At 34.4% G+C, this 16,557-nt stretch overlaps 1 protein-coding gene across 1 annotated transcript in view; it reads right to left on the bottom strand.

The window, feature by feature from the left end:
- Nucleotides 1-1,563: 1,563 nt before the first annotated feature.
- LOC136029179 (uncharacterized) overlaps nucleotides 1,564-16,557 on the bottom strand; it is a 38,297-nt gene continuing 23,303 nt past the window's right edge. Inside the window, exons 4-7 of the mRNA XM_065707296.1 lie at nucleotides 14,868-15,166; nucleotides 10,046-11,498; nucleotides 5,629-5,739; nucleotides 1,564-2,498 (exon numbers count right to left, since the gene is read on the bottom strand). Coding sequence (XP_065563368.1) covers nucleotides 1,717-2,498; nucleotides 5,629-5,739; nucleotides 10,046-11,498; nucleotides 14,868-15,166 — 2,645 coding nt within the window. The 3' untranslated portion in view covers nucleotides 1,564-1,716. The remainder of the gene's footprint in view (nucleotides 2,499-5,628; nucleotides 5,740-10,045; nucleotides 11,499-14,867; nucleotides 15,167-16,557) is intronic.

Here is a 16,557-nt window from a genome sequence, read left to right on the forward strand (position 1 = left end):
ATCAACCCCCCCCCCCCCATATGGTCGAATAGGGGAAACGACTATTTCAAATTTAATCTGGTCTGGTCCCTGATACGCCTGCCAAATTTCACCATCCTAGCTTATCTGGAAGTGCCTAAACTAGCAAAACCGGGACCGACCGACAGACAGACCGACAGAACTGGCGATCGCTATACGTCAATTGGCAAATACCAAGTGCCATAAAAACAATATAAATATACATAAGAAAAGAAGTATCGAAAAAATTATACATAAAACAATTTCTACAATACCCTTCTCTGTAATATCCATTTTTTATTTTCCAAGTACGAATGTGTCGAGCAGTCTCATAGTAGATGATTTCTCATATTAAAGAGACAAAACTGTCAAGACGGAAATACTTGAAATATAAATATTATTTGAGAATCTTAATTGACTGGAAAGATTTAAAATAACAAGTACAAAAATGAACTGTCCACTAATAAAGGGTGTTGCATTCTCAACTTTTTATGCGCCAAGTCTAATTTGTCCAGCAAGCAAATAAATTTCACACAGCGCGTCTGTTCAACCTTCTTCCGTTGCTAAGAATAAATATCCCCGTTCACAACACATTAACTAGTCTTTTAAAGACAATAAAAATAATCTTACTTTGTGTAATTGGCAAGTCACACGTTATGCTCTAAAATAGGTAACTAAATCGATTATTTCCGGCGATTACTTTTACAGTCAGAATCCAATTGACTTCCAATCATCACAAGAGAGTATAATCTGAATTATCTCACGGTCAGGGATTGGGGATAAGTGCACTTATAAACTTATTTTTTTTAAGGAGGCAATTTTTTTATATTTGTTCCTCACAGGAGAGCAGGCGTTACGGCTTGACATATCTTTTTATACCTGTTGTCTGACAGACTCCTTGTAGCTGACCAATTTCAGCCTTAGTCAGGAGGGCATACTGGAGGAGGTGAGAAACTTCAATACTTATTCTTCAACTGCAACATTTGCCTTCTATATACATCTTTACCCACAGACAGATGAATGTTCAATTCGTGGGAAAGGATGGTTCAAAGCTTCCCCAAGAGGGGGGGGGGGAGGGAGTTCAAGAAACAAAACATTCAGCTGGGGCCACAATTTCCATTTTTTTTGGTAAAAGATCTAAAATCTCTCTCCCGGGAAGGATCTTCTATACATTGAAAGAATTTATACAAACGTTGAGTTGCATAAGGACAATTGGATCGAAAAAATGTTTCTTTAATCATCACGTCCCATTGGGAAAGGTTTTATGAGTCCAGCCCAATACTAATTTGATATGATCTGTTTTATAGTCATAGATAATCTCTAGTTTTGTTTGCTTATTTAATTGCTACAAAGAAAAACGACAACATCATGTGAAAATTTAGTGGTACTTACGTAACCAGACAAAGTGCGACTTCCAGAACGGTATTAGCTTTTTTTGAGGGATGTTTTTGAGCGTCTTAAGGCAAAAGAGGTACAATCAAGAGTTTTTCAGTTTCTCGGGACGTTTACTGACCGCACAAACCAAGGTTACCATTTCAACTGAATACACCTTCGAGAAGAAACATATTTAAACGGTATTTAGTTTATATTCTGAACAGTTAATTACAAAGAAATACATGCAAATTTAATGTTGAATGAAATGTTCGATATAACATTAACGTTTTCACAATTTAGCTGTACAAAAGTAAAGGTTTCCATAAGCCGAAATCAATAGCAGTATTATGTTGTAGGTGCACTCTCCATCCGTTGATGCATCTCCACATGTTTTGTACAGTCACTCTCAGAAACAAAACCTAAGCCACATATTTCACATTGAAAGTTACTAGACTGAAACATTACTTCCTCTTTTATATGTTGTTTTCCTTCTTCAATTGGTCCCACATCCTGAACAATTCGGGATTCTTCTTGATAGCCAGACTCCACAAGTTTATTATCACCTTCTTTTTGGACGAAATAAAAACCGCTTTCTTCATTTGGAGGTGCATTCTCATCAGTCATTTCAATAAATGTATACCCTTCAGTTCCACTACTTAAAAATTCTAATTGAGACTCGGGAATGACTTCACCGGCTTCGTCAACGTAGATAACTCCCGGGTTTCCACTCACATTATTATCAGGAAGAAGTTCTTCCGACAGAACACCCACTGTTTCAGATTCAGGGGCGATCCCACATGTCTCTAGAACATCTTTAAGTTCAAGTGTTGTTTGATCGTGTTTAAGTGCCTCCAAAGAGCTATGTACTTCATCCACTTTAGAGCTATCATTAAAAAGCTCTGCCATTCTATCTTCTACGTCACTGAAGGCACCCTCCCCCTTGCATTTTCCACTCAAGTCTACATCTGGCTCTTCCGGAGCCTCGAACAGTTTAACGACTGGCAATTCATCAATTGGCTCTTTATCACTATTAATTTCATTTTCCAGCAAAATACTAGGCATAGGTTTCAAAGCGTGCTGCACTTTAGCCTTATACGTTGTACGGTATCGACTCTTCGAATTTTCTCCTAAAAAGAAAAAAAAGTCAAGAATGAGTAATTTTGTATCGGAAAACATACTTTGAGGCTATTGTATATTCTTAACTATCGTTAAGCGGACTTGATCTTGAACAAACTGATCATTTTTCCGTTAGGCATAGAGACAGTTTTTAACCTCTTTCCCCCTTTCTCGTGTAGTTCATTCTTTAGTTGATTCAATACTTATCATAATATTGATTTTGAATAGTTGATTTCAGTATAATGTATCTTATGGTAAGCAGGTGGAAGCAGGTATACCCTTACAATTTTACTAAATTTGAAAAGGGGAAATCAACAATAAAATGTTTGATTATTTTGAATTCCTGCAAAGTCTACTTCCAACACATTCATCAATGTCATGATCATGTTGGTCATTCGAAGAAGAATTACAACTTCTGTGCAGTTTCTTTTATTTTCAGACGTATTAAGACATTATCTCAGTCATAAAAAAAAGATATTCCCTTCAAGCGAATTTTGTACACTGTATATGATTATTAGTTCTACTTCATCGACAAGTGGGGTGACACCCTCGAATTAAAAATGTCTTCATTCTTATTTATCGTTGTCGCGAATACCGCACTTTTTTCATTTTTTGTAGAGTTTAGTGAATTCAAACTGGATTTCCTCAAGTCTTGTTTACTGCGGGGAATGCTTTTGATCTTGTACAGCCGATCTAGAATATAATTGCTCAGACTTAATATACTTCTCTAAGATAAAACTAATTCTTTTATTTTATGCTTTTATAAAATTTGATACTGTTTCTCTGTATACAATTTTTCTGTCAATGACATATGTATAAATCTTAAAGAACATTTCATTCTTCCGCTCTTGGGTTGCATATAGTTTGTTTTTTTTTTCGTTAGCTCGGTCTATTGGCGATGGTTTGAGGAAGTCCTTCTTCCATAAAAGAAAGATTCAACATTAATTAGTCATGCTTGTACCAAGACACATTTTTCTTATCTAGGTGAACTCAACGAAAACGTTTTTTTTTTATTTTTCTAGACTCTTTTTTTCATACTCCTTTTATTTATACCTACTTTTGCTATAAAAACTCAAAACGGTATTTATAGAAGATAAATATTGTCAAAATCTATCCACTTTCCGTTTGTATTTGTACCACAAGCATGCTAATGGGGTTCAGCTCTAAAGATCCTTATAGTGGAAAAAAATTTCTCAGTTCTACATTGTCAAAAAATTATACTTTTAATAGGACGAATCTTTGGCGCAGTGAATTTTGCAATTTCCTTCTGTAGAATTTTGCCTAAGTATACCCCCCCCCACTTTCCTTCGTTGCTTAGTCAGAACGAATATTAAAAGAAAAACCGATGGCAGTTCAGAAATGTTCGGAATTTGTGCAAATCGCGGATATTGGCGAATGATTCACTTAATTGTTGTTAGGTATTTGCTTTTAATTCTCATAATTGTTGGTCTTTTATTGAATTTTATTTATATTTAAAAATTTTTTGCCGATTTTTTCAATTGGCTTTTTAGTTTTTTCTTCGGCATTTTCCTTGATTATATTATTTTGTTCGCGCTGAAGAAGAGAGGCGGTTGTTCTCTCGAAATATCCGCTTTCTGTGTTTGTTCAACATTTTTTCGTTTAGCCTTTAAACACCCCATTTTTGATCATTTTCTTTCTTAATGTTGTGTGAAACAAATAAAGAATCATGTGTGAAATCATGCAAACCTCTGAGATTTCAGGAGAAATGGTGCTATAGTCCGCAGCACGATATCTCCGCGTGCGCCTGATTATATTAACTAGCATTGAACTAATACTTAATCTGCACTTTCAAGCGAGACAACCTGTCCATCTCCAGTATACTTCGTTATAGGTGTATTGCGTAAAAGCCCCGGGTTAATTATTTGTGTCAAGATTGGTGCTAATTTCGAGGATGTTCTTGATGTTTATTTCTGGGTTCTACCAGATAACAATATTGGTCATTATTCAGTTTATCTATTGAAATTTCCTTTGTTTTAAGCTCGTCTGTAATGCTGAGATAACGTAATAACTGTTTTCTTTGACCGTTAGTAATTCTTAAATGGGAAACGATTACAAAACCAGGGTAGGAGTATCCTCCAGGTAAATTCCCCCCTCGTACAAAATTGAGCAGCCAATGAGAAAGTATGACAAATAACAATAATAAAGAAAAGAAGGAATTTTAGAATATCCTATATATATTCCAAATATAAGTAAAAATCCTATAGCATCTATTTTTATATTTGAAATTTTTCCGATTCCATTTAATCGCCTCATCACTTAAATGTCAGCAAGTTTATTCCAAAAGATCAGCTTTTTCAAAGGTTTAAACAGTTTTCTAGATAATTTTCATCACCAGGATACGAAAGATAATATTCGCCGAAATCGCTTTGACATCAGTCCAGAATATAGTACAATCCATCATCTTGCCTTGGCGATGGATGCCATCTTAAAAGTATTTAGAAACTAAGGAATAGTTTGCCACAACTGTGTCCGTCCTTCAAAAGCCTTTGATAATCTGGACCATCAGAGTGTTCTTGACAAAATCGGACAATCTGATGCTCGAAAGTCTATTGAGAAAATAACATGGCAGTTTTCTGCCTGATCGTGATCTCTGTGTCACTCTTCCAAGCACAGACAAGTCTACAATTTTTTTTCGCGAGGCCCAAGGAGTTAAATTAGGTCCTTTATCCTTTTTGATAGTTTTAATAGTGTTATGAGCAATTAGCAAAATTGTTTTAAGCTTATAAGCAAAAAATAATACCCCTGGTACAGAACTTAGTCTTGACGCCTTACTTAAGATACAAAACCACCATCTGGGTAAAGCAAAGCTTTTTTGAAAAGTAAAAAAAAAAAAAAAGCTTTTACATCGACTTCTTCCCTTAGAAATTTTGCAACTGATCCAACTGTTTCATTGAACAACGATTTATAGTTTAATTTTCGTTTACCTAAAATGACCTCTATTGAAATAAAACGATTTGTTCCTCTTAAGTTTTGCATTTTATATAATTTTGCTTAAGTTTTATTTTTGTTCAACTATTTTTTAATATTGGCATGGTCATTTTACCTTAAAGCTATTGTAGAGATTAAATACATCCTATTAGCTACTATTTGTATAGGAAATGTAAAAGAAGAAACCAATACCTTTTGTCAAATGTACTGATGCTATATGCTTCGTCAAATACTGATGACCAGCGAACCATCCTCTGCAATAAGGGCACTTGACTTTCCGACAAGCGTGGGGAACAAATTTTCCTAGAATTTATTAATTTTTACAATCAAATTTTGGCAATAGCATAATCTGAAAAAAATATATACATAAACAAAGTCTTAATCCGGAGACTCTCGGAATAGCTTAGGATCAAGGTAACAGTTCACCTTTAAGATTGAAAATATCAACAAATTCTAAGCACTGACATTCTGAAACTTAATGAGAAAAAATTTTCCTTACCCCCTAGAATAAGAAAAAGAAAAGTTTTAATTTAATTACAGTCTATGCCGCTACACAATGACAGTAATTGTATGGTATCAAGTGACAGCTGGTTTGAAAAAAAAATTCTGTCTGTGTTTTTCTAATAGATAAATGTTAAAAAAATTGGCATTTCGCTGGTTTTGCCACACTTAGCGGAAAGGTAAAGTTCTAAAAATACAAACTAAATTTTCCGTTCATATGATATAGTCAATGAAACAGCCACACAATCAAATTAAATAGAAAGATTTCAGCGCTGAACTTTTAAACGAACTGTTCTCAATATTTGCAATACAATGCCACCTCTTAGATTAGTGGTTCTCAACCTTTTTTTTACCCCATGGACCCCTTTTCCATTCTTTTTATCTTGGTGGACCCCTTCATAGCTATTGGACATAAGAACAATTTTCTATTCTTCACTAATATAGATTTTAAGGTTTTAATTATCAGAGAAATAGTATACAATTAAGCTTTATTTTTAAATGAAAACTAATTTAATACAAATGAAATATTCTACTATAATAATAATAATTATTATTATTATTATTACTTTTATTGTGATAATATCTACACTATTACAATGTTTCTTCCATGGTGAAGCAACACAAGCTCATGGAGAGTAGAGCTCCTCAGGCAGTTTAATTCACTCCAACATTATGTAAACTGGATAAAAAAAAAGTGTTGAAATTAAGTGTGTGATTTAAAAAAAAAGGAAAAGGCATGTTTATTCAATGAAATCCCTGTGGTTGATTCTTCTCGGCGAGTTTATTTATATTTGGTTCTATTGATGTTAATGATAGTCAAAGATCACCCCTTTTCACAATGTCAAGTCTATTGTGATCTTTTGATAACATTTGAGAAACACGACTAAATGCCGCTTCAACAAGATAAGATGTAGGAAAAGCAATAACATAGAACTGCGCTTTATCCCAGAGCAAAGGGTACTTTGTAGCAACGTCATTTGTTTTCCATATATTGTACTTTTCATCTTTGAATTTTGCATGCATTATTTCATCACTCTGTATTTCGTTGAGGGGCTCATGCAAAGATATGTCTATTTTGGCAACATTAACTTCAAAAGGAATTGAAATCCAAATCAGTATATCTATCCCGAGTAGGTCGCCAACCCGAGTTTGCATATCTTCATGTATATTTTCCAAATATTTACAATATGATGCAAGATCTTCATCTTGCAAATCGCTGTTAACACAGGCCAAACAAGGAAACTATTCAAATGCATGAAGTTTGATATCATTCTTATACAGCTGTAGTTTCCTTAGAAAAGTAGCAATAGCACTTTTACTAGATATCAGATCAGAATTGTTTTCTTGAAGCTGTTTTTTAAGTGAATTAAATTTTTCAAAAATATCTGATAAGTAAAACACATCACATTTATTTGCAAGCAGTTTTGCTTCAAGTTTTGTGTTAGCAAGAAAGGAAACAATAGAATCCCAAAGTACAATGAAACGCTTAAGACAATTCCCCTTAGATAGCCATCTCACCTCTGTATGTAATACAATCCGCCCAAACTTTTCTCCATTTTGCTTACAGAATTCACGAAAAAGGTGGTCTCGGAGAGAATTTGATTTACTATGGTTAACTACTTTTATTACAACAGTAAGGGCATCATGCAGACATGCACTCATTTTCTTTGCAACTAAGTGTTGATGGTGTATCACACAGTGAACACAATATATAGTGAACAGTAAATTACAGCAGAAACTGAAATTTTAAAAATAAAGGGCGTTCTGAGTTCGTTTTCTTTATGGACCCCGGTTGAGAACCACTGTCTTAGATTAAGTTATTTTTCAGTTCTATTTGGTTAGGAAAGGCAACTGCATGAACATTAGACGTTGCTAGGAAAAGAAAAACAAACTGTAATTTAAAACCTTCAAGGATTTCCACATTTCAATTATTTTCTAATTCGATTTTATTTTTTTTTCTAATTTGAGTAAAAAAACGTTATTAGACAGTAAATAATTTTTTAATAGACATAATAAACCGTGTTCTAGAAAAAATTACAGAGCTTCCTTCCAAAATAAAGGATTTATAATAGGCTAATAAAAAAACAACAACTATGTCTTGCCTAGGAATATATCCAATTCTGATGTGTGTATTAAATCTACTCTACATCTAACAATACATATAACTACGTTATATGTGATGCCAATAAAATATCCAAAGAATGGAATAAACAGGTCTAATTACCTTAATTAGAATATCGAACAGCGGAACAGTAAAGAAAATTTTAAATTTTGTATTTTATATTTTTGTATTGCTATATATTTTTTAGTCTCCCAATCTGCATTAACTACTGCCTCTGAAAACTCACCGCAGTACCAAGCCGCCTGGGGATAACCCAGCTAAGCACACTATTTCTCCTCCCCACTCTGCTCAGGGCTATACTCTGTAATCCGTCCTATGAGATTCCTACCTATTTTGAAAATTTTTTATAGCCTTTTCCAGCACCACCGAATGTCCTGGTTATTGTGCAATTTTTGCGCCATATCATACATTATTCAGAACAGATAAGCCAACCATCTTAAGTTTTCTGTTATTGTACAGAGCCCGAGAAAGTCAAGCCAAACCATATTTTTTGTAAAGCTTATTGTTTGATATACAGTCATTTAAGCGAGTATCTAAACACAAAAGACACTTCCTAGCGAAACCATCTAGCATGTCTTCCTCAGTCTTTTGAGGCACTAAGGGTTCATTGCTTTACCTCTGTCATTGCCCTGGCTTCTGCTATCCTATTCTTAGATCCAAGACCCACCTCCCTAATCTAAAAAAAAAAATTAGGTGCATTCTGTACCTTGGTTATTCAAATTTTTATATCTTTAAAGCCAAAGCTCTGGCAAATATTTGTCCTCCGCGCCACCCTATTAACAGCCTCTCCCATGGCTGCCTTCCAGTAAGATTTTAGGTCTTTTTTTTGCAATCTTGTCCAGGCTGAATCTTGGGAAGTTCTGAATGTCTTTTTACGTCTTTAAATTCTCCTTCTCTACCTCTCCTTCAAAGAAGAAAAAAAAGAAAAAAAGGCGGAGGTGAAGAGGAATCTGCTTTTTTTCAATATGGTATATACAATCTTACCCTTTTAATGTTTATATTTTACTTTTTTTTTGCACATTTATGCAAGTTTCTACATATGAACCACTACTTGTATAAATCACAATCATTTCAAGGTGCTTAGGGTTTTAAGTATACCAGCTAGAAATATTGATACCATTAGAAAACATAAACCAAAGGGGATAATCCATATACTATACTTTAGTTTATTGCAATCCTTATTTTCCAATGTAAATTCAACATTAATTACTGAATAGTTTAATAATTGCGTTCTGATTCAATATTCAATAAGCTGGGGGCTTTCTTTTTAACAGTTCACTGGGATTCACTTCCCAAAAAATAATGGTATTAGAATACTAGCTAATATTAGCCCTTACGAATCGCGTCGTAACGATAACGTTAAATAGTCAGTAAATGGTTTGTCTCCGTAATTTTTTACTCTTATTTTCATGCGTAATTGCGTTAAAGGTAAGTCTGCCTTTTTACTAGATTTGTATCACACCTTTTAATAAGATAAGAAAAAAAACACTCAAAAACAAGAAAAAACAAGGATATTTACAGCCAGTGAAAACGAAAATGAAAATATTTTGGCCAAGACCTCTGCTCGACCGTCCTACGTGCAAAAACAGCCCCCCCCCTCCCCAAAGAAAAAGAAACACACCATAAGTAAATAAAAATCAAACCGCAGAAAAAAACATCCCTAAAATAAAAGTAAGACCTCTCCAAGCAAAGGCGAAAGGGTAACTTGAGTAACTATATTTCACGGTTAAGCTAGAGCAGTTTAACTACCAATTTAGGATGGACAAAATACATAAACGAAGACACACAAGATTTTATGCATACAGACATAGATAAATTATGAGGTCGTGGCTATCTCAAACAATAGCCTACTTTACTGTAGCTAGCATAGTTCAGAAAATTCTAATGTGCAGGCCACCATTTTTGTCTTTACTTCAACATTAAAGAATTTCCTAATGATATGCATCTATGAGTCTGGAGAAAAGAAATAAAATAGCATGTACAAACCTGGAAGCTTCTTATCACAGAATTTACAATATGAAACATTGAATCTGTAAGATTCGGAGAGAAGTTCTTTGAGCTCTTCCACGGTGTGCGTTATCATGTGGTCAAACAGCTGAACATTTGTTGGCAGTAAGGCTGTACAAATATCACAGGTCTTCTTCCTGGGGTTCTTGAAAACATGTTTCCTCAAATTTTCTAGTAATTGTTTGGGTAAGCTTTGCACTATCAAATTCTGCACTGAATCTGTAGGGCCTGATATGACTTGATTTGAAGTATCTGTTCCTTGATTATCACTGGTTTTGAAACCATGATCGATATCAATATGCATGCGCATTTCACTGCGAGAATGAAATTCCTCACCACAAAATGCGCACTCAAAATCACCACTTTCATCATGGTCATTTTCTATATGCCGAGACATGTCTTCACCTGTATCAAACTGAATGTCACATATTGAACACGATATTGGTTCTGCTGATTTTTCTACTTGTACAACAGGCAATGGCTCACACACGACATTATATCCGGCACGATCAGATTCATTATTTTGAGGAAGATCGTCAGTTTCATCATGACTGCTTCCAAGATGAAGAGCTAAATCTTCACTTGTAGCAAAGTGTATGTCACAAATTGAGCACTGATTCGACACTACAGAACTTTCTACTTCAACGACGGGCATCGGTTGGGGTAATACATAATAACCAGCACGACCCGAAATATCACGTTCATAAGTCCTCTTTGGAGGAATGGGTCTTAAAGGTGAAGACCCTTTCTTTGAACTATCAATTCGATGTTTTATTTTAAAATGTTGAGTCAATGACTCTTTGCATGTTAGAATATCATGGCATAGCTTACACCGATAATAATTCTTCTTCTTTATTTGTGGGACCCAACGGCAATCATGGGTGTCAAAGTTCAGCTGGCTTGAAAACTCCATTGAGCATTCATCACAATGCCACAAACAGTCAACACTATGGACTGCCACCATATGAGATCGAAGAATGTCCACAGACCGAAATTTCATAGGGCAACGATCACAAGGGTGATAACGTTGAATTGCTTTAGCACCAGCGCAATGTCCTTCGGTAACATGCTCAACAAGAAAGCGAAAAGTAGAGCACTGTTTCTGACAATGCTCACACATAAACATATAAACAACTTTAATGTTATGAGTTTTATACATGTGCAAAGCATAGCCGTTCATGTGAGCATACTGGGTTTTGCAAACATCACACGTGAATTCGTGCTTTACATCACCATATGTTTCAGGATGAAGTGTGATTATGCAAGTGTGATTTTCAGGAGGAGAAAACGGATCTCGATCTTTTGCACCTATCATGACAACCGCTTCACTCTCAGGTACACCAGGAGCCTGTGCCTCAAATACTTGTAGTGGTTCAGATACCGAGTGTACTGTTTCTGTTGCAATATCAAAATTATCCTGAATCTCTCCAACCTGCAAGGCAGTAACATAATTAGTGCATTCATTAAAAATTCTTAGCCAACATCAGTTATGCAGTGTAACATAAACGATGTCTAAAAAGCTGTAAAAAATGGTAAAGAACTAAGCCCATATTTGTAACTGATATGATAACTCCCCACTTTTCAGGTCCAGTTGAACTAGAAAATAAAAATATGGAATGACCAATCATCAATTTAGGAACAGATATAATCAGACGACAGTAATTCAGCTTTATGTTCAATAAATGGCAATAAAATATACCAATTTTCATGGTTTTTTCATGCTGAATGAACGTCGTATATTTTTATTGACTGATTTTCAATATAATTAGTGTTCTTACAATATTACCCGGGGTTGCTACCCATTTTACAAAAGCCCAATAGTTTATGATGATGTAATACTTTCTGATGATTGTCAGGATCTAAATGTTGTCTGAAGAAAGCACGCTTTAAACCGAGTGTTCACATAAATTAGCCATCCGTACTACCAAACAGTCATAACAAAGAGCTTGGTGGATCGCTCTATACTTAACAAGCCCCATTTTCAGGATAGTTTTTACTAAACCCTTTCATATTTTCTTTAAATTAATACGGACACTACTGACATCTTATTCACCGGTTTTTGCACCTAATGGTTCATTAAAATTTCAGAAGCCCAATGGCCATTCTGACCTCTCTTGCACCCAGGGCAAAATCTTGATTATCCCTTTCCCCTGTCCCACATAAATTCCATGCGGAATTTTAACAAAATTTTCAATCATTAACAAAATTATTTTCAATTTATTAATTAATTAATAATTAATTTTTTCCTTTTTTTATCTAAATTTATTATTACCTTTATTTAATTATTTTTAGTTTATAATTTATGTTATTTTATTTATTAATTAATAATTTATTAATTACTTTCATTTATTAACTGCACCCTCTACTTTATTTCAGCGAAATATAATTTCAAAAATTACAAAACGATTTTAACCGTTAGATCATTTATTTGAAATTTTGCTCCCCTCAAATGTCTGCACCCGGGGCAAGTACCCCCTCTGTCCTCCCCCTAAAACCACCACTGCGAGAACCTTCAGCTCCCAATATGAAGTAGCTAGTAATTTCCTGCAATTTCAGTGCAAGTCACTCGAAATAAACGGGGACATATAATCAAAACATCAAATTTTAAGTTTTATTATTTGACCACTCCATGCTCGCCATCCCGATCTTTCATAAACTGTTTCAATTTTTAACAGCATCTATTAATCAAAAAATATTACTGGAGCAAAGAATTTCCTAGTTACCTGTTTTGGGCATAGTTTTGGTCTTTATGACAATTTAGGAAACCAAATTACAAGTTAGAAATTTTAAAACATATTTTTTGTCATTCTGCCAGTTATTTAGCAAATATAGGCCATCAAGCTGGCAACATAGCTCTAATAGGAGGTTTTTTGCTGACAACTGGGAGATAAGTTCATCGCCCTCCAATACCTGACAAGTCCCATCTCCTATTCATATATGCAGGTAAAGGATTGTGTCAAATATTAAGACTTGATTGAGAAAATACATCTTAACGCATGACCTTTTCGGTGAGTTTCCACCTACCAAATTATTTTGCCCCTTATCATTTTCAGTACTTCAATTCGAAACACTTTACCGCACAAGCCTTGCAAACTTGAATCACTTATTGAAAGCTTTACGATCTCAGCTATAAAAGACAATCTAAAATATTGGTCATGAATATCAACGAAAAATGTTTATGAAAATCATTATCAGTTATACATCCGATTATTATTATTCGGAAAAATTTTGGTACTTATTTATGGAAGTAATATACGTAAGAAGAAGAAGAAAAAAAAGATGAAAAGCTAATTTAATTTAAATGGAAAATCATTTCTGAGATACTTGTCAGCGTTTGAGTAGATAAATCAACATAAAACTGGAATGGGTTCGATCAGGATGGAGTCAGTAGATGACAACAAAAATTATTAGAATATATTACTTTTTGGTGAATGTGCATTAATATCAGCCCTTTTCACTTCACTTTTTTTTGGACATATTTACGTTTGATTTCCACCAGAGATATTTTTCAGTCGTTAAACAGAAAAAAAAACCAAAAAGCTACTCTGCTATTTTAATATAATCCAGTTGCCTGAATAAACCAAACTTCTTACAGCTAGAAAATCCCGCGCTCTGGATCTTTGAAAAGGAAAAACTCGCGCATTAGCTTTAAAGCTCACTGCTAATGAAGACAAAGAGAAAAAAAAATAATAATAAAATACGAGGTGAAAAAAAGGCAAGTCCACCGTTGGAGTAGCATATACTTGGCCTACCCCAGTGGTTCCCAACAGATTTTGGGCCATGCCTCATCCAGGCATTTCTGAAATTCCCTCGTGATATTTAAATTTTGTTACTCAAAATTTTACGCGTATTCATCTGAAGAAAGCTTAATTCACCATTAGCTTGGTATCTTTTTTCGAGTCGTCCTCTAGGTATATTTTAAACAATTTTTTTCTAGTATAATATTCTAATTAAAAAGAATGTTTGCCTGTATAAACACCTTTCATACAATACATGACATCATTGCAACAGTATCATGTGTCTTTATTGCTCTTTAAATACGTATGAATGTCGCTTTATTCATATGAAAACACTTTTCCAAAATTAAGGCTATTGAGTATAATCAGCCGAAGGGTGTACGTCCTGCACATAACCCACCAAAATATTACCAGGCCCCACTCGTGACGCCTGTGTCCCACGTTGGGAATCTCGGGTCTAACCCCATGCTGTAAATATAAATATTAAACCACTGGATCTCTGGTTAAGGTGACGTGCACGCCTTCCGTATGGTAAAAATGTCAACTATTGAAAAAAGGGAAATAACTATTTAAGCACGCTTTGTGAAGATCAAGAACACTAATTAGATAAAATTTGTCCCAAGATGCACCATCCGTTACCAGCAATATTATGAAAAAAAAAAAATAATTCTCTTGGCTGTACCACAGTCAGACACAAATATTTATCAGGTAAACAAAGAAAAGAAGAAAAGTGAGATCACCATTTGGTGATACCCTAATTTTCGAATTACAAAATTGAATATCCTTCAAAAAATGCACACGAAGGTCTCAAGTAAAAAAAAGGGGGGGAGTATAACGGGACAAACAGGATATTGACTCCTACTAAGATACGTAAAGTTTATTTAGAAAGAGGAAGGTAGAAACTTGAAAAAAGATAAAAGATGCAGGGGAATCATCAGGAAACCATGAAAATGTATGGAGGGTTGAAGGCATTGATATAAGGAAGAGAATAAGGCTAAAATCTCAACCTCTTCGACGCAGTGTAAGAGCCTGTTAGACTAGTTAAAAGCATTTTAAGTTCTTACATGTTGCGGTGTTTCGATATACTCCATTACAACTTCTTCACCTTGTTCAGCATCAACATCCAAACCATTCGACTCCAATATGTCACTGGGTTGATGCCCAGAGTTGTCATAATTTTCAATATTCATCAGAATTTCAGCAATAGCTCGCTCAATTGGCTCAACTTTTCGAATTTTCTTATCATCTTGTTTTGTCACACTTTTGTATTTAGCCACTGTCTGGTCAATTTTGCAAGCATGAGCTGAGAACCCATTATAATCTGTGCTCCCATAATTACATGTGGAACAGAGATAGGTTGTAACTACAATAAACGGAATTTTGCATTAGACAAGAAGAAGTAATATAGTCAAAATACTTTAAAAACGCAGATTCATGAACTAAAACAACCAGATTATTAAAATAAGTTTGCATTCATGTATAGTTGAGCCCCAAATAATCGAGCAATTTCTACACATTTACACAATCTTTTAGAAACACGACAAACACAACATTTTTTAAAGCTATTTTCAGGAAAACTTAACCGTTGCGGAATAGAATTTTACTACAGTCAATCAGATTTTCTCTCATACTGTTAAAATCCGTATTTTATCCTAAAGCTACAAATACACAAGGGTGCATATGGACCTGAGAACAGATTTGTTTTACCAACAATTGTGGATCAGTAATGATTTTCGCAAAAGAGCACCAATTTTTTAATTGCTGAAATTAAAATTCTAAATCAGTCAAACATTCTTTTACTATTTTCAATTAAACTCATGTTTACTCCTTTATTTTTATATTTATACTCATTGACACTGTCCGATCAAATTCGGAAAGTTTCAGTTAAATCCAGCGAAATTTCTTCAGTCATTTTTGGAGGGGAAGGGAGTGAGTAATACAGAAGAAATATCTTTTCATATCTTATCTTAGGTAAGAGATGAAGCAAATAATAAATACAACGACGTTTATGGCGAAATGACTGAATTTCTCTTCTAAAACTGTAAGAACCAAAAAAAGCCTCCTGATATTTAGCTTTAAAAATTCCTGCTTAGATTTAACTAACAATATTGCCAAACAACGATTTCAACGGTGGGTCGTTTCCATCCACGAAGTTGATCGACAAAACCTTTGTTGGTCGCTAGAACAACGTCACCAGATTTGGCATAGAGCAATGATGATCCAAAAGTCAACTTTCGCCTGGTCGACGTAAATACTCACTTACTATTAGTAAATTTAATTTCAGACAGCATTGGAGGAGAAGTATAGGTGCAAGCAACTGGCAAATTTTCCAAAGTTTATCTCACTTCGCTTAACTATTACATAAAAGCCTTAATTCATTGCTCAAGTTCATTTTATTTCCCCACCTATTAATAAACATATTACCTTCAAAGAAAAATAGCTGTGTTTTTACATGATTCTTACCAAAAGCAAATATTACAATCACAATACAATTTCCATAAACAGCGGCGAAAACACCACCATCTTTTTGAAGTTTGATCACACACATTATAGATTTTCGCAGGCGCTTAAAGTTTAATCTATTCAACTTCAATTACTGTCAGCTTGTGAAATACAAAATTTGTTTTGTTTGCTTGGAAGACACACTGCCAAAGTCAGAGATTAAGAGTAAAATTCTCTCATTAGTCGTGTACAAGGCCGTATCCAGGGTTGAACTCCCTCCCCCAAAATGTTGGCGTGACTCGTAAAAAACGT

This window comes from Artemia franciscana, chromosome 7 (assembly GCF_032884065.1).
Source record: "Artemia franciscana chromosome 7, ASM3288406v1, whole genome shotgun sequence".
NCBI classification, from domain to species: domain Eukaryota; kingdom Metazoa; phylum Arthropoda; class Branchiopoda; order Anostraca; family Artemiidae; genus Artemia; species Artemia franciscana.